Source organism: Hibiscus syriacus, unplaced genomic scaffold (assembly GCF_006381635.1).
Source record: "Hibiscus syriacus cultivar Baekdansim isolate YM2019G1 unplaced genomic scaffold, ASM638163v2 tig00111330_pilon, whole genome shotgun sequence".
NCBI lineage: Eukaryota > Viridiplantae > Streptophyta > Magnoliopsida > Malvales > Malvaceae > Hibiscus > Hibiscus syriacus.
In genome coordinates this window covers 10289971-10316570 of record NW_024063059.1, presented here as the reverse complement: position 1 = coordinate 10316570, position 26600 = coordinate 10289971, and the positions used below count along the sequence as shown (strand labels likewise).

Genomic DNA, 26600 nt, shown 5'->3' with positions numbered 1-26600 from the left:
TATCTTCTAAGGAAGATGAACTTATCTCATGAACCCTTCGAGAAGGTTCATTGTTTGTGCGAAATTGTTGGGAATTTGCGGCCATCATCGAAATTAAGTCTCTAGCCTCAGTAAGAGTCATATTCACCAAGGCTCCACCGCTGGCAGCGTCGATCATCTTCATTTCCAAGGGAGATAATCATTCATAAAAGTATTGAAGGAGTGTTTGTTCGGTTAACCTATGTTGTGGGCAACTAGAACATAACTTCTTAAACTGCTCCCAATAGTCGTAAAGTGACTCTCCATCAAGATGCTTGATTCCAAGTATTCTCTTTCGTAGTTCACTTACTTTTGCCGCAGGAAAAACCTGTCAAGAAAAAGTCGAGTCATTTGAGCCCATGTAGTAACAGAATTAGGAGGAAGATAAAATAACCACTCTTTAGCTGAATCAGCTAAGGGAAAATGAAAAGCTCTAAGTTTTATCTGGTCCTCGGTTACTCCCTGTGGTCTCATGCTGGAGCAGACCATATGAAATTCCTTGAGATGTTTGTGTGGATCCTCGTTCGGCAATCCGCGGAATGTAGGGAGGAGATGAATAAGGCCAGTTTTCAACTTGTATGGAGTTTCGCCTTGAGGAAAATCAAAGCAAAAAGGCTCTTATTCAGTGGGTGCCGCGGCTAACTCTCAGATAGTAGTATCGTCCATCGGAATTGTATTAACGGATTCACATGAGTTTGATTCTTCTTCTGGATTTGATTGTTTTCTTCTTTTTTCCCGAAGTGTCTGTACGTGGAGTCTCCTAACCTTGGCTTCAATCTTCGGGTCGTACTCCACTAATGCTCCCGGATTAGACCTAGTCATAAATCAAAAGCAAACAAAAATTAGTAACTTTGGCGAAGTCCCCGGCAATGGCACCAATTTGACAACTGTCATTTTGGATGTCAAAATAAATTTCTTTCTTCTCGGATAATAAATAAAGGAAAATTCGTAACGTAGAGAAGTAGGGTCGAATCCACAAGGACTTAGAAAATTATAAATTTATGTCTGATTTATTTATGACAGGCGTGAAACAGTAAAAATGGTGGGAATTTTGGTAAGAAAATATTAAAATAATAAAAGCAATTAAATAAGTAAAAAGCAATTAAAGTAAAAATAAGAAGATGAAGATTGTGAATAAATACAATAAAAGTAGCCTCAAGTTTCTCTTTGACTCAATTTCCTTATGATCATCGAATAATGTTCTCTTCGGGATTCACGTCGGTTACTTTGTCTACAAGGGTTATCCCTGTGACTCTATCTTGTATACCGAATACCCAAGGCAATCTTTGATTCCGGCTTCAGTAATTGATTCTAACAACATCAATTGTCGTAGATCAATTACCGTTTAAGTTCGTGGCTTCCGACTCGGATTGTTGCTTCGATAACCGTCAATTCCGATCTCAATTCCCTCTTGGCGAAGCTATCTCGCCAAGTGTGTTCCCAGGAAGTCGAATTGCTTTCTATAAGCCGATCTTCCTCCCACACATTTAATCGCAACAACCTCTTGACCAAAGTCAATCTTTGATTTTGAAAACTGTTTTGATTTTGAAAAATAAGCGCAGAGATTGAGAGAGATATTCCGAAGATATTAAGGGTCTGTTTCAATTCTCCCGATGGAATTGAGTCATCGCGACAGCTCTCGGCTTATGAAAAGTTTAATTAAGCATGACAAAAGTCATACTTAGCATTTTGAAAACAACGCTTGAAAAATAAAAGAAAAATGAAAAGAACTTGAAAAGTAAAAAGAGAAAACTTTTATAAAAACTAAAGAAAGAAGAATATAATCTGAATGATGAGTTTAGACTTACCCCAAGTGGGTATTTATAGCCTCTCTAAGCCTAAAGGATAAACAAAGAAAATAAATAAAATAAACCTAAGATAATTGTTTTTCAAATTTAAATTCAAACTTAAACTAGTCTCCTAATGCAACTCTGCTCGTCCATCTTCCAGAAGGTGTGCGGAGGAAGTCTTCTGGAAACTGTCGTTGACCGAGCCTTCTAGAAACTGCCACGTCAGATCGCGTCATGCCCAGAGTCGTGCCCATGTCTCCAGCCGTGACCAAATAATAAAGAAAATGCAGAATGCGCCCGTTTTGTCACTAATTTTGGAAAGTAAGGACCTGCACGAAAACAAACATAACACGACTAATTTAGCAATAATAAATCCTCAAAACCGAAGAAATAACGAGCAAAGATTAACGATTCTGAACACTCATCAGAGGTTAAGGCTCTTGATGATAGTCACAATTGGGTTTGGTAGATTTACCTGTAGGCAAATAGATGGTTGGATGGGATGCAAATAGGTCTTTGTCTTTAAAACAAATCTTGATGGTTCAAGACTAGGCTTCAATCTCCACTTGTTGGAAAGTTATCATATTTGGGTAGTGAATATGAGGACCTCCATACAAGCTCATGACCTATGGGAAGTCGTGGAAACTGAAAGAGAGTTAGGCAATCTTACACAGTGAAGAGCGTGCCAAGAAATACAGAAAGGATGTGATCTTCACAAGGATCATGGCATGGCTTGTGAGACGACAAGCTGAAACAAGAATTCAAAGTAGACTAGATAGTAGCAACTTATCAATGAACTTGAAGATTAAGGAAAGTGAGTCTTGTTAATAGCGTTAGATTACTTGGAGATCAATTTAGTGTTGTTAACAAGGTTATCACAATACTTCCAAAGAGACTAATCTAAAACCTCTTCTTTTCAAAACTCAAGAGATCTAAACAATATTTCTTTATCAGAACTTATTTTAGGGTGTATAACAAGCAAAGAAAAATTGTAAGTACGATATTTGCTCTTTAATTGGCAGAGATTCAATGAACAGACAAAGAAAAAGGGCTGATATTCATAGTTTTCGTACTATACACCTGGGTAAATGCTTTACCATTTGTGTACTAAAATAATCATGCAGCATGGAATCATGGGCATCCTGTCACCCTTTCCAATGACAAAGGCATCAAAGACCTAAGTAGTCGTAAGACGATAGCAGGTCAATCATGCAACACAACAATAAAACTGTACCAAAACCTCGCCCTGCCAGAACTAGAAATATGGTGAAGCACGACTTAAGTACGTTCTTATAATCAGCCTTATTTCCCTGATTTGCCTTCTTTTACACTCCAATGGCTATCAAATATATTTACTTCTTAAAGCAAAAGGCTTGACTAAACTCTCAACCCATTACAATATTCTCACCCCCCCAAATAAATTTATGTATCAAGGAAACTAAGACTCTTTCAACGGTAGTCTTTACACTTCAATTTGATGTTAGCAAAGATGACATCCATATCAACCATGAATAACCTCCAAGAAAGCTAAGTCACCATTCACAACTATGTATCTCGAATTCAATCATCAACTTCATCAAATAATTTTCAGTTGTCTATGAGAAAAGGAAGAAAGAATTCTTACCCTCCTACAGCTTGCGCATGTTTACATGAAGCCCTGAACAAACATAACCTTATAAAGAGTGCTGATACAAAATAACATGACATGAGAAAGGGTTGTCATATACCTTTCCTTAACTTGCTGCTGAGATCAAATATATTGCACTTAACTATCAAGGCCAAGGCTTGCTGGATATAAGATTATCGATCAATTAAGAAGTTATATACTAGCTTCAGTACTGAATGTATTTGAACTTGTTTCAGCTTCCTCATGCTTTAAACTCAAATTCATTTCAGTTTCCCCGTCCTCAGTGACACCTTTGGCAATTTTATCAACTTCCTGTAGTTGCTTTAATTTATTTGAACTTGCTTCCTCATGCTCTAAACTTGAATTCTTTTTAGTTTCATTGTCCTTAGTGACACCTGTGGCAATTTTATCAAGTTCTTGTAGCTGCTTTACTTTATTTGAACTTGCTTCTACTTGCTCATGCTCGAAATCTCTTCAGTTTCCTTGTCCTCAGTGATGCTTTTGGCAGTTTTATCAAATTCCTGTACCGGCTTTACTTGAATTCTGACATGCTTTCCTTTGATGTACCGATATTCCCATTTCGGAGGTGGATATTTCTTCTTTAATTTGTCGTACTTGTCCAACATGCCCAACTTTTAGAAGACAATTCCAGTTATTGAACAACTGATATACTTGATTTGACCCCAAGCTCTTCCATGTCAGCAAATACCAATAAAACTATCGCACTGGTTACATTAGTAGGCATGAAGAAGTTTAGAACATCCATCACTCACTCATAGGGTCATAACGTATTTAAAAACTTAAATTGCTAAAGCCTCTGTTTGTTTGATGCTTTTTCTTTTTGTTCTTTCCATTAGAAAGTCGTAAGCAAAAATAATAATAATAATAATAATAATAATAATAATAAAAATAAATAAATAATTGAACTGACAAAAAAATACAAATATCATAAAGTAAAAGCAACAATGAAATGGAGCCTAAACTAAGTCAGGAATTATAAATGCATAATTAACTAGTGCCTAAAACCAAACCGATTGTCGTTTTAAGTCGATAGAAGATTTAAAAGAAGAGGAAATGAAGACTGCTATGTATCCTATTGACAAAGAAAAGCACACACACAAAAAAAAAAAAAAAACAGAAGAACGATGGCAGATTTGAAGTTACTGGATTACAGGAGTTTCTACCATAAGGTGTTCCAATACCACATTATTTTCATTTTCACGAACCATCTCAACTCTGCTACATGGTGTTTCAAGGGATTATAAAACCAGACTTCGGATCAGAACTATATGCAGTACATTGCTTACTCGGAGAAATCAAGGGAAGATAAAAGAAAAGGCTAACCTATACATTCAAATTATTATAAAGCACATCATCACAATAAGAGTCTTGAATGAGATGACAATACAAATACCTCAAACAATTTATCATGCATTTCCTTGTGGTAATAAATTGAAATCATTTTATCAAAGAAAATGCGCGGGGTGCTTTCTAAATCATCAGAAAACCGTTTGGCCCAGAGCTCTTCAGCCTCCTCAAGTCTCCCGTCCTCTGCCAAAGCATTCAGTAAGGTGAAATATGTTCCCATTGTTCTTCCTTGCCCTTTGCTTAGCATCCATTTATCACCTGCAAGTGAAAGTGCGCTTTCCTAGACTAATCTCATTTTAATGTAGAAAGCCAAAAGCAAGGATAAAATTAAAGAGATATTAGAAAAACAATCTGAAATGAAAGTTAGTTACCTGTATTATTCTCTTCCACTCTCGTTCGTTCTGAAGGATCTTCAATGCTTTCTTCACTATAATTAGAGGGAACTCTAGTTCCCACGCAATAAAGGAATCGAGAGCACCGTAAACTTCCTCCTTGACATTTGAAAGTTGCTTTACCTACAAAAGCATGACCAATAATAGATGGCTATATCTCAAGATTGCTATAGAAAGAATCAAATTCACAACGATCATTTCATGTACGAGTTCACTCTACCATGAAAAACCCAGCTTAACCCACTCATTCCCAAATCAGCAACCAACTAGGATATTTGTTTTGGTAATATCTAACTTACATATAGATAGTAAAAGCAAGAACAACTTACACAAGCAACAAGTTCAGTTGATTTTGAGACAGTCCCAATTCTCTTCCTTGATTTCCATACCCGAGGATATCGAGGCCTTGGACCTTTAGCTGCGCATACCTGAAAATCATTTGAGATTTACTGATTCATCATAAGGACCATTAAATTTTAAAAATAGCATACACACATTCTTATAATACTGAAGTTTCAACTGAAAACGTACCACGGTATTCCTAGGTCTCTGAGTTATTTTAACTGATTCCCATCTTTTAGTAATAAGTGGCAGATCATATCTGCAACAAAGCATCCTGGCATAACGCAAAACCAGAAAGAATAAGAACAAACATTGATTAATTACGATAGCATCAGTTACCGTTAACAAAACAGTTTTCTTGTTAAAAAAAAAGCTTAAAATATGAATCCAGCATTTTCTCAGCAACCAAACACAATTACTCAAAGGAGACGGAGACTGGAAGAGGCATACTGGCTTAAGAGTTCGATGTTTAAGTCCCAAGAGATAGCTTCAATGTCGTAGATAGAAGATAATTTTCCCCTTTGTTCCGTTTTTTTTTCTTCTGATTTTCTGGTTATCCAAAGTTCCAAACAAGGTGCCATTTAAGTGTGTGTGGGCTTATTTGTCTTTTTCTCAGATAAAATTTATATAAAATTTAGTATCCGATCAAGTTTTCCCACGTGTAAGGTTGCGGAAAATACGCAGATGAACTGCACCTTTATGCCTCATCTTCTCATTGTGTATCACAAATAGACCCCTCACTCTCTCATATGTCAGGAGAGTGAGTCACAACGAACCCAATTAATTTCCCTTTTTTGATATGATGATGACAGAATCAGCTATGACAGAATCAGCTATGGCCGTTCGATTCCCCACCGCTGCAAATTTGTTCTACTCCTCCTTACACCGTAACTCTCCTCCCTATCTTTCACCTCATCTTTTTTTACATTTTTGAGTCATCAAGTTTTTATACTGTTTACGGTTTCTCAAGTTAGCTTTGTTAATGAAGCAGCTCACCTCACCTCACCTCAACTGAGTTTGCAATATGTTTTAGCTTTTTGTTTAAGTTTTCTTGCAATTTCTTAGCTGCCAAACAGAGACTTGACTTTTTTTTTTGTATATGTTGTGCATTTACTGTTTGAGTAGATTCTCATCCTACCTGCAGCTCTGGTGAGGTTACTAGTTGCCACGTCACCTCTCGCTGGCTGTTTCGAGGTGGTGGCTTCAACGTAACTTGGTACTAAGTTTAATTTATGTCTTCCTATTTAGTAATTACTTGTTAGATTTTTCTTTTCTCTCTTGCGATTTTAAATTTTCCCCTAGTAACTCATTTTTAGACTGCAAAAGAAAAGAATTGTCAAATTCTGCAAAATATCATAAATTGTTTTGTGTAAAATGTGTCTGGAGATAAAGCTAAATAGTTATAAGCATGCGCTTGGTTGAGTTAAAAAATCCAAGGATTGAAGAAGAGAATGAAAAAGAAGAAACAAAATAAAATTTTAAGCGTGATAGGTATGAAAAAATAGAAAAGATTACCATTTTCATGATATGCAGTGAATATAAAGTTTTTTATTCGTTCTTTCTTTCTTTCTTTCTTTCCTGCCAAACAACCAATGGAAAGAAAAATATATTTTTCCATTTTTTACTCCTTCAATTCTCCATCTTTTCGATTAGGTTTCCATCTTGCCAAGCAAAACCTAAGAGTTGTTTTTGCAGGAATGAATTTGGAAGGCTAAATAGTGCTTCCCTTTCAAGAAGGGTAAAGAACAACATTCGAGCAACAGCAGAGCAATTAGGTTCAGCAGCTGATCCTGCCAAGCAGAATGGAAGGTCAAATTTCCATCCTTTTGAAGAGATTGGTGAGTCTACGTCTAAAAATAGTAATGATGCTACACTCACAGCTGCAGAAAACTCTAGGACGATCATTGAGGTATTGCATTCATTGTTGATTATGGAATCAACTTCCATAGGAATGGCTTTAATGTAAATAACATGTTTGTATATGCTATTCTTGTTGAAGAATAGTAAATTAGATGTCTTTTATGCATTTTGGTTTGGTTAACATTTGAAATATGTACTCTTATGCTTCTGATTCCTGCTATTCAGCATGTTTGTATGGCTAATGTTGGCTGTTTTATGTCTTTTTCAGGTGAATAGTAAAGCAACAGTTATGTTTTCGGGGATGATAAATGGTGAAGTTCATGGAAATATTATGTGGCCAGACTTGCCTTTTGCAACTGATGAGCATGGAAGTAAGTTGACTATTCCTGTTTCAAGTATTTGAGCTTGACAGCCTCAATTGGCAAATTGAAGTTTTTCCCTGATGCCTTGCAGATGTATACCTGCACGTGAAAAGTGATGAAGATATTTTGCAAAGTCTTACTGTAGAAAATAACTTTGTGGTATGCAACGTTTTTCTTTCGGACAATTTTGCTAATTCCTGACTAGCATGCATGTCTCTAGACTATTTAGATCTTGAATGCAGTTCTCGCTTTTCCAATTTGACATTAGTGTTGTTTTTCCATGTAACCAATTCATAACTGATTCTTGAGATATGTATTGCATATTCTATTTAATATCCTTGATCTGACATTTTAACTACTACACCATTCTAACTTTCAAATGGGCATCATTTCGAGTTGAATTGCAGAAGTCATTATAGGATTTGGCACTACAGAAATCATGAAGGAAATTGAGTTATCAGGTCCATCAGAAGTTGATTTTGGAATTGAGGAAATTGACGATTAAGATATTGATATTGAAGATGACGACAATGATGATGTCGACGACAATGATAATGAAGATTATGATGAGGTTTGGCCATTTACCTTCTTATCCCTTTTCCTTTCAAATTAACTTATGCATGGATTTAGCGATCAAATATGAAGATGGATTTAGCTTTTCCTTTCAAATATTAATTTGTCGTTTGTAGGAGTGGATTGCTGCTTTTGAAGATGAAGCTGATGAAGATGACTCTGATGGGACTCTTGGAGACTGGGCAAAATTGGAGACAATGCGTTCATCTCATCCTATGTACTTTGCCAAAAATTTGACTGAGGTAATGATACTTCATGTTAAATACTAAATGCAAATTAGTCTGGAAGAAGTGCTAGGAAGACGACTTGAAGTAAAATCCGAGTTCATAGCTATATAGTGTCGTAACCCGTTTTCACCCGGGCACGAATTTTTAACTTGGTGGGAAAAATAAAACGAATAAATAAATGATTTTGATTAAAAAAATATTTTGGGAGTCGCCATCGGTCTTTTGGATCAGGTAGGTCGAATACCTAAAAATTATTTTTTAAAAGAGTTTTTAAGAAAACATCAGTTAAAAGATAAACTGGTATGCGTTTTAACCAACAATTCGTTTTTTTTTAATAATAAAAAGGGATTCGTAGTCGATTACGTTTGGGGAATGATTAGCACTCCAACAACGCCCAAGATTAATACTTTATTAATTATAAATTATCTTTATTTTTAGAAATTTAAATATTCAAAGATGTATATTTAATTTATAATTGTATTATTTCAAATTTATAATTTTAAGAAAATCTATTAATTTATATATATAAATAAGATATTTATTTATTTAGAAATATCAGAAAAGGACTTCTAGGTGTTTTAAGACAACTCTTTTCTTAATATTAAAAAAATATTAAAACATTTATAAAAATAGATATAATTTATAAAAGTAATATATTTTATTTATTTAAAAATATTAGAAAATGGGCATCCAGTTGCTTTAAGACTGTCATTTCTTAATATTTTAAAAATAAATATATATTTTAAATATAATTCTTTAAAAGTAATTTGTAAACTTAAAAATAAAAAATAAAAAATAAAAAATAAATAAATATTATTTATTATATAGATATTTATAATAATAATAATGATAATGATAATAAATGTATTAAAAATAAACATATAAAATTGAAATACAACTAAATAATTACCAAAATAAATAAAATTAAAACTATATAGTTTAAAATATAAAACAATAAAACTTGTAATTGAAAATATTAAAATTAATGACTAAATTAGAATAAATTAAAATTAAATATCCTAAATCATAATTAATTATTTAATATTTCAGTGACTAAATATGCTATTTTTCTTATTATTAATTTAGGGACTAAAATAAATATAATTAAAACAATATAATTTAAATGTAAAATATTAAAATTCACAGACCTAATTCGAATTTAGCCTGAATTAATTATTTCGGGATTATAATAAATGATATGAAAATTTTAGGGACTAAATGTGATATTTATCCTAAATATGTATAAAATACAGGTAATGACTAAATTATAAATAAATAAAATATAACGACCAAATTAAAATAATTAGAAGCTGATAGTAGTGACTAATTTGTAAAGAATACAAAATAGGAGTGACTGCGGACGAGGTTTTCATATAAGGGAAATTACACAGATACCTTCCCCAAAACGGCGTCGTTTGGGGAGGGGTTTAAATACCCTTTCAACCGGCCCTTCGGGCCATTTGCTTTCATTTTTTCTTTTCTATTCTCTCTCTATCTAAGAGAGAATGTTTTTTTTCTCTCATCTCTCTCCTAAAACCCTCCGCCCGGAGGGATCCCGGGCACCGATTGGCCGTCGTGCTTCGGCGTCGATGGCCACCGTCGGCCACCGCCAACGGTGGCCGGAAAATTCAAAATACCCTAAAATATATATCTCAAATCTCCAAAGGCAAATCCAAACTCCATTTCTTTTAAAACCCTCTAGAATTTCCTAGATCTAGGTTTTATACCTTCGTGTTTTCAAGGGTTCGAAGACGGTTTGGAGGGTTGCGATGGTCGTAAGTTCTTCTCTCTTCCTTTTCTTTATTTTGTTGCTATGGATTTTGCTTGCTGTTGGTTGCTGTCTTCTCGGTTTTTTCCCTATCCCTTCCTTCTTTTTTTTGTTTGCAGGGAACGGTGGCTTTTATAGCCACCCCAATGCTCCTCTTCGGACTGGTTAAAGAATGGAAACCTCGGTGAGTCACCAAAGCTAGGCTGGTGACTCACCGTAGGGATGGTCGTGGGCTGCCATCTGGCGTTTTGGAGTATTCTGAAGGCTTCGAAGAGGGTGGCAGAAGCTGGCTGAGGCACCTGGTAGTGGCATCGTCGGCAGTGGCGGTTTGAGCACTTGGCAGCAAAGGTTGAAGTGTTTAGAAGCTTGGAGCGGTAGTGGTGCTAGGGTTAGAAACCCTAAGGCTTCTTGTTGTTCTTTCTGTGGACCGTTGGATCTCTCAGATCCAACGGCTAAGAGATGCGGCAGCTGGGAGCTGAGGATGAAAACCCTAGTTGGGTTTAGGGTTTTGGGTTGTAAACGAGCCTGGTTATTGGGCTTTGTAATATTTATTTAATAATAAATAATAATAATAATAATGTATAATAATATTAATAATAATAATAATAATAATAACAAACTGAAAAATTAGTGTCTACAGCTGTCCCTCTTTGCTCATTCTTGTGTTAACAAGAATAGAGCAAAGACGAAAAGAAAATAATTTTTCATTTGGCTTCTTTTAATTAGGATGGGAATGTTGAAAACATTCTGCCCAGAGGTCTTATGAATGGCTCTGAAGTCTTATCATCTTGCACTGTAGGTTTTATAGATGACCCGGAGGCTTTAAAATCAAAAAGCTCCTTAAGGCTTTTTTGAAAACATCATGCACTGAAGGGCTCACAGATGACCCGATGGTTTTGAAAACATCAAGCACTGAAGGACTTACAGATTACCCGAAGGTTTTGAAAACATCAAGCACTGAAGGGCTTACAGATGACCCGAAGGTTTTGAAAACATCAAGCACTGAAGGACTTACAGATGACCCGAATGTTTTGAAAACATCAAGCACTGAAGGGCTTACAGATGACCCGAAGGTTTTGAAAACATCATGCACTGAAGGACTTACAGATGACCCGAAGGTTTTGAAAACGTCAAGCACTGAAGGGCTTACAGATGACCCGAAGGTTTTGAAATAATCATGCACTGAAGGATTTACATATGACCCGAAGGTTTTGAAAACATCAAACACTTAAGGGCTTACAGATGACCCGAAGGTTTTGAAAACATCATGCACTGAAGGACTTACAAATGACCCGAAGGTTTTGAAAACATCAATCACTGAAGGACTTACAGATGACCCGAAGGTTTTGAAAACATCAAGCACTAAAGGGCTTACAGATGACCCAAATGTTTTGAAAACATCATGCACTGAAGGGCTTACAGATGACCCGAAGGATTTGAAAGCATCAAGCATTGAAGGACTTACAGATGACCCGAAGGTTTTGAAAACATCATGCACTGAAGGACTTACAAATGACCCGAAGGTTTTGAAAATATCAAGCACTAAAAGACTTACAGATGACCCGAAGGTTTTGAAAACATCAAAAAGCTCCCGAAGGCTTTTTGAAAACATCCAGCACTGAAGGACTTACAGATGACTCGAAGGTTTTGAAAACATCAAAAAGCTCCCGAAGGTTTTTTTTGGAAACATCCTGCACTGCAGGGCTTACGGATGACTCGAAGGTTTTGAAAATATCATGCACTGAAGGGCTTACAGGTGTGGGAAATAGTTTACTAAGTAAGAAACTATGGAAATCGTTTTCTTACTATTCAATAATTTCATTTTCAGAAAAGAGTAAATGAGAAACTTTGGAAAGTGTTTTCTCATTGAAATAATTTGTTGATTGGGTAACATGTCCCAAAATAAAGATAATGCTCATTCTTGTGAATTGCGTCCATTTATTCTTCAGATGTTTGCGTGAATCCTGCATTTAAGGTTTTATTCTACCTTCTTCTTGTAAGGTATTTTTCACCATGAATCTTCTTGTTCATACGAAGATCTGTAAAATTGCATGTTTGAATGCACTCAGATGTATTGATGTAATGCATTGTCTATTGTGTAAATGATGTTCTTATGAATGCATGAATGTTGATGCAATCTTCATTTAACTTCAAAGTGGTGAACTTGGTCTTCCTTCACTTGATCATTTATTTCCAGGGTTGCCTTCGGATATCAGTGTAGTAACCTATGCAATAAAGCTGAAGAACCATCTGATTAATCTTGTATATTTGTGTCTTCTTCCTTTGCATTAAAGTCTCAGAAGTCTTGCTGTAATCAGAAATATGATCTTGATGCCCCATTTTTTCTGGATAAAATCGACTTTCTTTGTCTGGACTTGTATAGAAATCCAATAAAGCTTTCATCTTTGAAAAGATAATCTATCATCTTTAAAGAGATAGGCTATCATCTTTGAAGAAAGAGTCTATCATCTTTGAAAAGTGTAGATGTAGATATGTCATACTCAGCAGGGATTAATTAGGAGAGAAATGTCTGTTCTGATTTGAATCTTGCAACACATTATAAGGAGGATGTATCCCGATTCCTTTCATGTCTCCACATCTAATTGGATCTTTAACAAGGCAACTTGTTATTCAACTTTAGTTGGCTCCACTAGTTTCTTGTTGTAAAACATTTGACAACACGTTCATCATTTCTTGTGATTTCTTCACAGATGTTTTGTAAACATTTAACAATGCATTCTTCATTTCCTGTGGCTTCTGCTCAAATTTCTCAATCAAATAAAGCTCTTTGCATAGTGTTCAAAGCTTTTGTATGATGTCACAAGATCACTTGAGAACAAAACTCAGTGGGGATACAAGTGAGATGTTGGTATGACCAAAAAGTTGATCAATTTCTCGATATATGCTAGTGCCGAGTTGAATAAGAGATACCAATTTCACTTGAGGGCAAGTGTGACATCGATCACGTTTTCTTTCGAAATGAGCATTGTAGAAAGTAGAAACACTTCAGCTATATGATCCATGTACAGAAGGAGGTTTATGGAATTCTTGTCGCTGGGGATGAAACACACAGGATAAACCAAATGGATGAATGCTCAGTTCACCTTGGCTGGTAATGATAACCCTGGTAACAACGGGAATAAGAATAACATAAGTTGAGCCTCTTTATTTGTTCAATATCATCAAGTAAGTGAAAACTGATGTTAAAAACGACTTCGTAGCCTCAACAGTATGATTGAAACTAATTGTCAGGAATCTCAAAGAAATATTTCCAATCATCACTGACACACAGAATACAAAATTCAAAACTGAGATTTTGAGGAACTGAACCCTAGATTGAATGGTCTGCCTGGGGACCATCTTTATCTATGCAACTATGATGTAGCTTAAAGAACACGCTGTCATGTGACACTTAGTTAAGAAGATTGGGTATTTGAAACAACACTTGCTGAGTAGATATTTTTTCAACAATAGGACCATAATGCAACTGTCTGATGAATGAAGCAATTATGTATAGTCAGCTCGACTGCCATTTTTTTTCCATTTTCATTCTTCATACATTTATGTTTCATTGGAAATATTTGTTCAAATCAATGATATTTAACACATGATGATGTGGGCCTTCAGCATGCCCCTATATTTGTTGATACGAACATTCAAAATACATCAACATTCCTGATTCTGATTGAAAGGGGGTTTTCAGCATACCCTAGCAATTGCTTCTTGTTAATCTGAGCCTTCAAATTGTCCCATATGGATCTGTCTGAAGTAACCTTTAAAGTGCCCTAACATTTGTTAATACATATGTTAAAAGTGTGCTCAACATTACTTCTTGCTGAGATGAGCTTCCGAGAATGCCCAAATATTCATATTACTATGAGCCTTCAAAATTCCCCACCATTCTATTTCTGGTTGAAATGGGCTTTCAAGATGGATCGCATGGATCTTTCTGAATTGGGCCTTCAAAAATACCCTAACATGTATATATACAGATGTTAAAAATGCATTCACATTACTTCTCGTTGAGATGAGCCTTCTAGAATGCCCGAATATTCATACTGACGTGGGCTTTCAGGATGTCCTACATGAAACATTTCTGTCTGAAATGAGCTTTCAAGATACCCCAATATTTTGCTTGTGATTCTCTATCAATGTCTGTTTGACTGGAATATCATGATCCCCACGAGGTCTAATTTTGACAATGCACTGTTATGGGTACTCGTGATCTTTACACAAATCTGTTTATCTTGAATACTCTCATTTTGGTATCACTAAACAACATTGTTGTCAAGTAGCTGGAGGAATTCTCTTCATGTTGTCACAAACTTATGAAGTGCTCAATCATTCTGACAGAAATGTCAGGTATATATGCCTCTTTGAATAAATTGTCCATTTTTTTGGATCTGGAAGGATCTAGTCAGACAGAGTGGTATAAATCGCTTGGTAATTCATTCCAGGTTGACATAGTGAACCTTGTTTTTAGTGAAGGCTAGTTCCGGAACATGCTTTTTCATGCAACATGTTGGTTCTGATAACTACTCATCTGATTATGAAGCGATCTTTCGCGATGGTTTCACAGATATTGATAGTTCTTCTGATACCGAGGAAATCCTGAATTCTGATTCTGACGAGGAGAATAAACTGTTATACTTGACGAAAACATGGTACTCAGAGGTTGAGGCTTCAATAACCATGGTGAGATGTGGTTCGTATTCATCAATTGCAGAGTTGACAAATTTTATATGTGCTGCTCAAATGGCTAAGGCTGCTGACACACTTCTTCCGGTAGAACATAGGAAGCAATTATGCAATGACCCCACTTACAAGCAAAGACGAAACTCAGGCTATGATTTTTGGAAAAAGAAAAAGCAGAGGAAGCTTGAAAAGAAGATTCTTAATGAAGACGATCATGCAGTTCATCTTTCAACTCCAATGATTGTCTCTCATGCTGCTTCAAGATAGACACCTACATATCCCACTCTTCCCAAACCATGGAAAGGTTTAGTTGAAATGGGCTTTCAATATCTCCCTTTAGAATAAGGTAATCATTCTTGATAAGTTGCTGATAATGTCACGGAAGAGCATCATAAGTTCAATTCTCCAAACTTTCAGGCTTTTTGGACCACTTGCTTTCAAGAATGCTTCATCATTCTGGTCTCGTTTTTTCTAGAGGTAAAATAAACGACAACTTTCTTCAAGGACCTTCTTCATTTGAGACTGTCTTGAAAATGTTTTTTTTCCTCCTTTCTTTATCGAAGAATAAAAGAATTTGGTAAAATGTTGCCTATCACAGGTTCACAAAATTTAAAGAATATTAAATAAATCAACTACTCTTTTAAATCATTCAAAAATTATAGTCCTATGGCAAGTGTCAAAATTATTGACTGATTTGAGGTGTAGGTTGATTCTGGTAAAGTAAGGTCTCTCAGGTTAGTCAAGCACATATGTCTTCTTTGAGCTTCTATTATCTTGAAGGAAGGGTTGTTATCTCATCTGATGGAGATACTTCTTGGTTCCCGAATCTCAGGAACACCTTTGGGATGTGCGGTGCTTTATCAAGAGCTTAAGATCGTCTCTCATGTCGTTGTTGCACCATTCAATATTCGAGCCGCCTTTTCAGGTTTTCAACTCGAATCCTCCTTTGGTTCCAAGATGTTATTTAAAAATTTACATTTTGAACCCCCTTTTATCATTTTTTATATCATGCATTAAAGATTTAAAAAACAATTTTGTAAATAAAAATCAATCCTGAGAAGCGGAATGAAATCTGAAGATAGTCCCTTTCACATAGAAATCAATGTATGATTAGAATGGACTTTTCAGGTACGTAACGTAGGCCATGGTTCATGGTTATGAAAGAAATGGATAAAAATGCTCAAACAAGTGTTTTAAGTGTAATTGAACCAAAGATCAATTCATTATGATGCCTTCAATCTTGCCTTGCTTGACTTGGATCTGCTTTGTTGGGGATTTTTCCATAAGATTCCTTCATCTCCAGTATTTCTTGTGCTTCTTGTTGAATATAAATTTGTGAACTTATTGCACTTGATCAATCTTGTAGCTTGAGGCTCAATGAGTCACCCATCATGATTCAATTTTCTTTCCTTTTTTCCTTTTTTCCTTTTTTCCCTTTTTTTTTTTGTTTTTGTTTTTTTTTGAAAGAGTATATGACTCCAATTGCTTTGAGAACCTTCTTTTCCTCTTGCATTTCGAGAATTCTTTCGTTATTCTTGAATGGATTGATCTTCAAGCACTTTGTATTTGATTTACCCTGTACTTCAAAGCTCTCCTCAATTCATGAAGATTTGCCTTTGTAATTTACCATCCTTATCCCCGTGAGCATATATCCTTCTTCTTGCCCCCCAATATGGAGAGTGATCCTTGGTTAAGGTTGAATCAGAAAAAATATTATAGGCTCAAAAGGGGACAAAAAGGGATATATATATACATATATTTGAAAGGATAAATGAAACAATGTCGTTCATCATCTCATACATAGAAGCCTTTGTAAAAAGAATTATCCCCTGGGGATGAATATTCAAGATTAATCTTTATTTACATGAAAATGTAATTAATGCATGACATATTTATTCAAATCAATCCTTCTTTTTCTATTTTTCTTTTTCTTTGAGTATACCCCAATCACTCAAAATTATATTCGATAAGTTGATCCATAATGCCTCATCTCGTCTCTTCTTGCAGGAAGATTCACGGATAATTTGAAAGTTTGGTTCTTTTGAGATCTTGAGAAGGTAAACATTTGGATTTGGTGTCTCAAAAACAAGTAGAGACATGACTTTAAAGTCTCAGATAATTGTAGTGTCAGGATTTGGTTTTGGTAAGGGTTAAGTATTTAGCGTTGGATGGGATATGGAAGATATAACTTTACCACTTGCCAAAGATCTATAACTCTTGAAAAATTAAAAGAATATTTAATCTACTTGATACTCAAGAATTTCAAGATTAAAACTTAATTCCTTGCTCATAACCATAAAAGCAACAAAGGTTTATTTATTGCACAAAATGCGGAGAAAGGAACAAAAAAACAAGTTCAAACAAGATGCTGAAAATAGAAAAGAACTACAGTTGTAGATAACACTTCCACTTGTTTATGCATCATTACTCCTCTAATATTGTGTGTGTAATCAGACTAGGGTTCTTGTCCTCATTTGCCCCCCATTTATTGATCATCTCTTGTGTCATGACCCCCTTGTCAACAAGCGTCTCTATTTCTTTTAATAGTGGCCAACAACTCTCTGTTGAATGCCCCTTTACCCCCAAGTGAAAATTACAGAAGCTATTTTGATCATAGCAATGGGCAGAAGGGTTAGGTGGTATTTTCGTTGGTCTTGGTGTAATGTATTAATCTTTAACCAAATGAGGATACAAGTCTGCAATGGAAGTTTGGAACACTTCCAAAGTTTTTCTTGATCGCATGACTTTCTTTGGTCGATCCGAACAACTACTTGCTCTTTTCCTTTTGCAATTGCGGGGACTATGGATGCTACATTCATTCACATCATCAGCTTTCACTTTCCGATCCTTCGAGCTCTTGGATGTGACTTGTGAGTTTTCTTCGCTGATTACATTCTCAAGTAATTCTCCACTTGTAACAAGATTCTCGAATTCCTTCGTCGGATTTGCCTGCATTAACTCGAAGAAAGGAGCGGGAAGGGAATCACAGAACATACGTGATATCTCTTTTTCTAACATGGGAGGTTGAACTTGTGCCACCACTCCTCTCTCCATCTTAAGGCATATTCTTGAAACCTTTCATTGGCTTTCTTCTTTACTCCTTGAAGATTCATACGTGTTGGAGCTAAGCCTTTAACATACCGATATTGTCCCAAAAATGCATAAGCTAAATTAACCCATCTCTTGATCTGTTCTTGGGTCAACTGATTATACCAGACTATTGTTGGGCCAATGAATTAACAGATAATCAGAACTTAAATATCCTTCCATTTTTCTACAGAACATTCTCAGATGGATTAGGGGACTACTGGTGCCATCATATTTCTCAAAATCATGCATTTTTGAATTCATGGGGAATAACCAAGTCTGGAACCAAGCTGAGCTCTCTTGCTTCTAATTCTTTGCGGAAAGTATTAACACCTTTCATTTTTCTGATTGCTTCATCCATCATCTTAAATTTCTCCTCATATTTCTGGTACTGAATCTGAGGTTTCTTTCCTTATATCCTTAGGTAACCCTGTCAATTATTCTGGCCACTGATCTTGTAGTCCCTCATAAGATTGCTCCATTGTTTTCATGATGATGGTATAGTAAAATGAATGAATGATCTTGATTTTACTGTTACAAAACCTTTCATTAATTATTTACATGTTTTTATAATTAATGTATATACCAATATTTGAACAAATAAAAAAATGTAATGTAAATGCAAAAATGCATAAATATATAAATAAGAATGCAAACTATGCAATGCAAAAGTAAACATAAAAATACAAATGCAAAGATGCAAAATAGAAAAATGAAAATGTAAATTATTTAAAATACAAGAATAAGACATCCAGTTATATTAAGACTGCCCTTTTCTTTGATATTGAAAATAAATAAACATTAAAATATGATTTAATGCATGATGTAAATGTAAACACAAACATAAAAATGCAAAGATGCAAAATGCAAATGCATGTATGAAAAGGTGTTACTTAAGAGTGATCATCTTAGAAAAAATTTCATTTAACACAAAAGTTTCCTTACATCAAACAAAACTTTACATATAAGGGACAACTTTCGGTCCTAATTTCAACAAAACTTTATATATAAGGGATAACTTTCCCTCTAAAGCCAAGTTAGTCTATCAGTTTATGGGCCATATTTCTTGTCTTGGACTACAGCTTCTTCCATGACATTCTCTTTTTCCTTCATCTTCTATGTCACTTCTCAGAGTTGCTCGTTTTCCTTTGTAAGAGACCCTTTATGTTCAAGAAGTTCTTGTACAAGATCTCTATACTCATCTGAACATTTCTCCAACATCTTGTTTCTAGTCTTAGTGATTTCTAATTCAGTATCGATCTCAAGATGATGGATCTGATATAATGCTTCTATGTTGGTCATAGCCATATATAACCTTTGATTTTTGTCTTGACATCTTTTTAATTCACTGACAGATGTATTGCATCTTTCTTTTGCAACTCTTAAATCGTGAGAAAACTTCTTGGCTCGTCCTTCATGTATGTTACAGTTCTTTTTCAGTTTGGTAACCCCTGTTATCCACTCTTCTGGGGTGTTTCCTAGACCAGCATTTTGAAAGCCTTTACTGACCTTCTGGAAATCTTCATGCATGGTTTCCATTTTGGTGCTCAATTTATCGTTTGCAATCTTTAGATGATGTAATTGAGCCCCAGATCTCAGCAAATCTTCTTCTCTTTGGGCGCCCCTACTGATGTTCTTACCTTTGAACACTTTTGGTGTTAATCTTGCAGGATCTTTAGTGACCAAACTAGGTCGATCATTTATCATAAATTGTAATGTTCCATGATCCAAAAGACTTTGGACTCGACGTTTGAAGGCAAGACAATTCTCGATGGTATGTCCTTGAGCTCCGGCATGATATTCATAATAAGCGTTGATGTCATACCAATTCGGATACGGAGGTTGGAATGGTTTTATATAGTACGGTGCCACTTCTCGTGCTTCTATTAGCTTCTCATATAACTCTTTATATGATATAAGGATAGCATTAAAATGAGAACCGCCTTTTGTCTTGGATTGAACCTGAGTTTTAGACGTCGGGAGCAGACTAGACCTCGATGATTTCTTCTCATCTCTGGGAGCTTTTACAATTGTCACCATTTCCTGGGTATCTCCAGATAACTTGTGAATACGAATGACGACTGTCTCTATTTGTGCCAGAATCTCTTTTCCTTTGGCCAAAACAGATATTCTTCTCATCATCTTGGACATCTGCTCTTTTATTTCTGGTATCTCATTTTCTTTCAATGATACACGATTTTGGTGACAGTTTCCTCAGGATAATGTAAACAAGTTAGAGCAAAATTAAAAATAAAAAAGTTAGTACGAATTAATGGAAAGAAAAGATTCTATCTATCATGGTATATCTTAACCTCATGCTTTCTAGTTCCATGCTTTGTTTAAAAAATTAACTTAACCGCATGATTACTAGTTCGCATGCATTTATTCATGAAAAAGAAAAGAAAAGAAAATAAATTAAAAACTAGAGCTTATTTCTCCTTTGTGTATACATATTTTGAACAAAATTTCGGCATGATTTCAGATCGAGAGTTTCTAGGGTTTATTATATGCAGGGTTTCAGTTCTAGGAGTAAAGGTACCCGAATTGTCTTTGTTGATGCCCCTTAGGCTGTCAAACCCTCAATCCTAGTCCATCACAGACTTAAATGGATCGAGTTCAATTCGAGGGGACACATTTCTCTATGCCTGACACGGAGAATAAATTTCCACGAAGACATAGAGCATATGAACCCCGAAAGTTACTTGCTTGGTATGACACGGAGAATAAATTCTCACGAAGACGTCGCTCGCTTTCACTCCCACTTAAAAGGAACAAGCTTGATCATAAAGCTTATGTTATGCAATGCAAGTGTTGTGTGTGAGGAGAAATATTTAAACCTCTAACAAACAAATAAATAAAAATGAAATTTAATACCTTAAAAGAAAATAAAAACAATTAATAAAGAATAATATAAAAATATTTTGAAAACCATAAATATATATAAAATTTTGAAAGAAAAGAATTATAAATTAAATATATGAATTTTTAATTTCTAATTAATAGAGACAATTTGTAATTGATTTTAAAGTTTGACCAGATCCCCAGCGGAGTCGCCAAGCTGTCGTAACCCGTTTTTGCCCGGGCACAAATTTTTAACTTGATGGGAAAAATAAAACGAATAAATAAATGATTTTGATTAAAAAAATATTTTGGGAGTCGTCATCGGCCTTTTGGATCAGGTAGGTCGAATACCTAAATTTTTTTTTAAAAGAGTTTTTAAGAAAACATCAGTTAAAAGATAAACTAGTATGCGTTTTAACCAAAAATTCATTCTTTTTAATAATAAAAAGGGATTCGTGGTCGATTACGTTTGGGGAAGGATTAGCACCCCCACAACGCCCAAGATTGGTACTTTATTAATTATAAATTGTCTTTATTATTAGAATTTTAAATATTCAAAGATGTATTTAAATTATAATTCTATTATTTCAAATTTATAATTTTAAGAAAATCTTTTAATTTATATATATAAATAAGATATTTCTTTATTTAGAAATATCAGAAAAGTGCTTCTAGGTGCTTTAAGACAGCTCTTTTCTTAATATTAAAAAAATATTAAAACATTTATAAAAATAGATATAATTTATAAAAGTAATATATTTATTTATTTAAAAATATTAGAAAATGAGCATCCAGTTGCTTTAAGACTGTCATTTCTTAATATTTGAAAAATAAATATATATTTTAATATAATTCTTTAAAAGTAATTTGTAAAATTAAAAAAAATAAAAAAAAATTATTTATTATATAGATATTTATAATAATAATAATGATAATGATAATAAATGTATTAAAAAAAACATATAAAATTGAAATACAACTAAATAATGACCAAAATAAATAAAATTAAAACTTTATAGTTTAAAATATAAAGCAATAAAACTTGTAATTGAAAATATTAAAATTAATGACTAAATTAGAATATATTAAAATTAAATATCCTAAATCATAATTAATTATTTAATATTTCAGTGACTAAACATGCTATTTTTCTTATTATTAATTTTAGGGACTAAAATAAATATAATTAAAACAATATAATTTAAATGTAAAATATTAAAATTCACAGACCTAATTCGAATTTAGCCTTAATTAATTATTTCGGGATTAAAATAAATGTTACCAAAATTTTAGGGACTAAATGTGATATTTATCCTAAATATGTATAAAATATAGGTAATGACTAAATTATAAATAAATAAAATATAACGACCAAATTAAAATAATTAGAAGCTGATAGCAGTAACTAATTTGTAAAGAATACAAAATAGGAGTGACTGTGGACGAGGTTTTCATATAAGGGAAATTACACAGATACCCTCCCCAAAACGACGTCGTTTGGGGAGGGGTTTAAATACCCTTTCAACCGGCCCTTCGGGCTATTTGCTTTCATTTTTTCTTAGAATTTTTTTTTCACTGATCTCTCTCCTAAAACCCTCCGCCTAGAGGGATCCCGGGCACCGATCGGCCGTCGTGCTCCGGCGTCGATGGTCACCGCCGGGCACCGTCGTCGGTGGCTGGAAAATTCAAAATACCCTAAAATATAGATCTCAAATCCCCAAAGGAAAATCCAAACTATGTTTCTTTTAAATCCCTCTAGAATTTCCTAGATCTAGGTTTTATACCTTCGGGTTTTCAAGGGTTCGAAGACGGTTTGGAGGGCTGTGATGGTCGTAAGTTCTTCTCTATTTCTTTTCTTTATTTTGTTGCTATGGATTTTGCTTGCTGTTGGTTGCTGTCTTCTCGGTTTTTTCCCTATCCCTTCCTCCTTTTTTTTTTGTTTTGCAGGGAACGGTGGCTTTTATAGCCACCCCCGATGCTCATCTTCGGACTGCTTAAAGAATGGAAACCTCGGTGAGTGACCAAAGCTAGGATGGTGACTCATCGTAGGGATGGTCGTGGGCTGTCATCTGGCGTTCTGGAGTCTTCTGAAGGCTTCGAAGAGGGTGGCAGAAGCTGGCCGAGGCACCTGGCAGTGGCATCGTCGGCAGTGGCGGTTGGAGCACTTGGCAGCAAAGGTTGAAGTGTCTGGAAGCTTGGAGCGGCGGCGGTGCTAGGGTTAGAAACCCTAGGGCTTCTTGTTGTTCTTTCTATGGACTGTTGGATCTCTCAGATCCAACGGCTGAGAGATGCGGCGGCTGGGAGCTGAGGATGAAAACCCTAGTTGGGTTTAGGGTTCTGGGTTGTAAACGGGATTGGTTATTGGGCTTTGTAATATTTATTTAATAATAATAATAATAATAATGTATAATAATAATAATAATAATGTATAATAATAATAATAATAATAATAATGAAAAACAAACTGAAAAATTAGTGTCTACATATAGCATTTGCTAACATGTATTAAGTTTGAGTTTAAGTACCTTACCCCATGGTTACATCTGTTTCTAGAATAAAATATCTATTATGCATGGTTTGTGCTGACGATATTTTCCCAATGGGTTTTCTCTTATTTATGTTTTGTAGGTTGCATCAGATGATCCTATAGACTGAATGGAACAACCTTCGGATGGTTTAGTTATTCAAGGTCTTCTAAGACCTGCCTTCACTGAAGAACATTCTGAAATTCAGAAGCATATATCTACCAATCAGTCTCATAATTCTACTACAAGCCAGGATGCAAAAGGTGAGGGATACAAAGTAGAAGATCTTGACATAATTAATGGTCGCAGAAATGAATCAGAATTATCAGAAGATCGTTTAACATCAGAAGAATCAGAGAAAAATGAAATCTCAACAAACTGGTATTCGTTTTACAAATTAGAGATGATTAAAATTCAGCTAATCACAGCACATAGACATCAAGTTTGTAAAAGGCTTTTATTTTCGGTGGTTCTCATTCCTTTCCTCTTGTAAATTTGGTTTGATTAACGTATGGACATCTATGTTATGTGTGTGAGATATTAGCAGTGGTTATGGTCTTGCTTTTCTCAAATGGAATCATGCTGGTGACTGATGTGCATTGTTTATAGCTGTAATCAAGGGTCATTCTTTTATAAATATATGGTTTGCTTGATACATCTTTTCGACTTAGAACAATCATTTCTTGGAATAATTTAAGTGGTATAGGCTTGTCGCCTTTTTTGAAACATTGAATGTTCTCTATGATACAGCCTGCTATATTCATATTACATTTTGCATCAACTTTTATGTGACAAATCATATGTTTTTTTTCTGCATGCCTTTGCTATTGCCATTAGAGTAATAGTCTCTTTTTTATTTAATTTTCTTTTTAGCCTTTTACCACTATATAAGATTTCAGGATGATAATTTATTTCTGTTGACTCTCCAGACAGATGTTGAATTAGAAGACTTCAAGCAAGCTCAACCTGATGTTATTGCACACGCAGCTTCCAAGATTATTTATCGCTTGAAAGCCGGTGGAGAAAAGACCACGCAAGCACTCAAATCACTCTGTTTGAGATGCAAGGGTATTCAAGTAGAGGTAAAAAGAAATAATTTAAAGGTTGTGAAAACATCTGAGGTGTTGAAGTCTGCTGTCTTGATTGTTCTTCTATAGCTACCTTGTTTGACTCGACTATACTCTAAGTTGTGTGAAAATTTTAAGGTTCTGGAGCATATAAATTGTCCCCCCTCTTTTTTTTAATATACCCCCTACCTGTCTGTCCATCACCATCTACCGGGGGTGACCGTCTCATATAATTTTAGTATGTTGTTTGTATTTTCTGTTGATAATTTGTTTTCGCTCGTCCTAAAATTTTAAAACTTCGCATCTTCTGACGTAGAACCATGCTTCCATCCTTATCCATCACCATTTAAGTTGGAAGCTATTACTCATTTTGTTTGCAAACAATTATAGGAGGTAGCTATTATCAGTGTAGATTCCCTTGGGTTTGTGCTGAGAGCTTGCTGTGGAACCCAAATTCAAACCTTAAGATTCGCATTTAATGCCCGGGTATGTCAATTCCATTTTTTTCTTGGAACTTGTTCAATGTATGACACCTTGCTTTAATTGAATTGAGGGGTTTGCAGGCCACTTCAGAGTATAGTGCTGAGAGACAACTTAACGACTTGTTGTTCCCAAGGAGCCATCAGAGACCACAGAAACAGAAAAGTGGCTCATCAAAATGAATGCTCAAGTTGTCTCTGTACAATATAATTCTGTGTCATTTCGTCTACCATTCTTCCAAGGTTTATGTATATGGCAGGTGTTGTGGAATTCGGGTTAATTTCCACCAATAACAAATTCACCTTTAAACTATTATCTAGGTGACTAGTGTGAAAACGATTGTACTAAAAATCACCCCAAGGTAGATTCCCAGGAAAGAGGAGGGGTCATAAATGGTCCCTCTTAAAATCCACTTTCCTTAGACAGAACTACCAAGACAAGTAATTTTAATAGGACAATAATTAACAATAACTATACCCGACAATAGCTATTAAATAGACATAAAGAGAACACCAAAATTTAACGAGGTTAGGCCAAAATTATGCCTACCTCATCGAACACTACTAAAATAATATTTCACTAATAGAGGAAATATTACAAAGAGAAAGAAAGAATACAAATAGCCTTTAATTTAGAAGAATGCTTATATTTGAGGGATGCTAAACTAAAGAGGAGGAGGGCTCTATTTATAACAAAAGAATTTCCCCTCCTCCTTATACAAAACCAATGTGGGATATTTGTCAAAAACCAACAAATCTCCACCTTGGCAAATTCCACACACGTCTCTCAAAAAATCCAATGTTCAGTAGTGTCTGCAAATTCATCTTTCAATTTGTAACAATATTGACCAAGTCTAAACAATGTTTAAACTTGACCGCAGTTACCACTTTTGTCAACATATCAGCAGGATTCTCAGTGGTCCGAATCTTCTGGATTATGACTCCACCTTCTTCTAGAATCTCTCGTACAAAGTGATATCGAACATCGATGTGCTTCGTCCTTGCATGGTAAACCTGGTTCTTTGCTAAATGAATAGCACTCTGACTGTCACAATGCACTTTGATGTGCTTCTGTTCCATTCCCAATTCACCAAGCAACCCTTGAAGCCAAATTGCCTCCTTCACAGCCTCTGTAACTGCCATATACTCTTCCTCTGTAGTAGACAAAGCCACTGTTGACTGTAAGGTGGACTTCCAACTGACTGTAAGGTGGACTTCCAACTGACTGGTGCCTTTGCAAAAGTAAACACATAACCAGTAGTTGATCGACGCTTGTCCAAATCACCTGCATAGTCTGAATCACAATACCCAACTACACACTGACCATCTTGTTTGTCCTGCTGAAAGACCAAATCAACATCTACGGTGTTCAGAATATACCGCAGAATCCATTTCACAGCTTGCCAATGCTCCTTTTCAGGATCATGCATATATCTGTTCACAACCCCAACTGCCTGTGAAACATCGAGTCTCGTACACACCATTGCATACATCAAGCTACCAACAACACTTGCATATGGAACCTTTGACATGTGTTCCCGTTCTGCATCATCCTTAGGTGACATGGATGCACCAAGCT

The 26600-nt window shown here is 35.0% G+C and overlaps 2 protein-coding genes and 1 pseudogene across 3 annotated transcripts; 1 reads left to right on the top strand and 2 right to left on the bottom strand.

Moving 5' to 3' along the window:
• Positions 1 to 3884: 3884 nt before the first annotated feature.
• LOC120158791 (pentatricopeptide repeat-containing protein At4g21190-like) lies at positions 3885 to 5023 on the bottom strand. Its single transcript, XM_039169545.1, has 2 exons — positions 4850 to 5023; positions 3885 to 4067 (listed from the first exon to the last, which is right to left on the bottom strand). Exons 1-2 carry the CDS (start codon positions 5021 to 5023, stop codon positions 3885 to 3887), a joined length of 357 nt encoding a protein of 118 aa, XP_039025476.1.
• LOC120158703 (pentatricopeptide repeat-containing protein At4g21190-like) lies at positions 4958 to 5924 on the bottom strand. Of its 2 annotated transcripts, XM_039169494.1 has the most exons (4): positions 5727 to 5924; positions 5525 to 5623; positions 5175 to 5318; positions 4958 to 5061 (listed from the first exon to the last, which is right to left on the bottom strand). In XM_039169494.1, the coding sequence occupies exons 1-4, from the start codon at positions 5808 to 5810 to the stop codon at positions 5044 to 5046; spliced, it is 345 nt and encodes a 114-aa protein (XP_039025425.1). In that variant the 5' UTR covers positions 5811 to 5924; the 3' UTR covers positions 4958 to 5043. The 2 variants fall into 2 exon arrangements, with proteins under 2 accessions (XP_039025425.1, XP_039025424.1); XM_039169493.1 differs by lacking the exon at positions 4958 to 5061 and having other exon boundaries at positions 5069 to 5318.
• A 371-nt stretch (positions 5925 to 6295) lies between these two features.
• On the top strand, positions 6296 to 25276 carry LOC120158667 (annotated as a pseudogene).
• The last annotated feature ends 1324 nt before the right edge of the window (positions 25277 to 26600 follow it).

What these genes read in the sequence shown, in the direction of transcription:
- LOC120158791 (XM_039169545.1), bottom strand. Translation starts at nt 5,023, where the DNA reads ATGGGAACATATTTCACCTTACTGAATGCTTTGGCAGAGGACGGGAGA. An exon ending in TGCATGATAAATTGTTTGAG is followed by an intron (nt 4,068 to 4,849) that starts GTATTTGTATTG and finishes GTCTTCTAAAAG; the next exon opens with TTGGGCATGTTGGACAAGTA.
- LOC120158703 (XM_039169493.1), bottom strand. Translation starts at nt 5,810, where the DNA reads ATGCTTTGTTGCAGATATGATCTGCCACTTATTACTAAAAGATGGGAA. An exon ending in AGAGACCTAGGAATACCGTG is followed by an intron (nt 5,624 to 5,726) that starts GTACGTTTTCAG and finishes AATGATTTTCAG; the next exon opens with GTATGCGCAGCTAAAGGTCC. An exon ending in CAACTGAACTTGTTGCTTGT is followed by an intron (nt 5,319 to 5,524) that starts GTAAGTTGTTCT and finishes ATGCTTTTGTAG; the next exon opens with GTAAAGCAACTTTCAAATGT.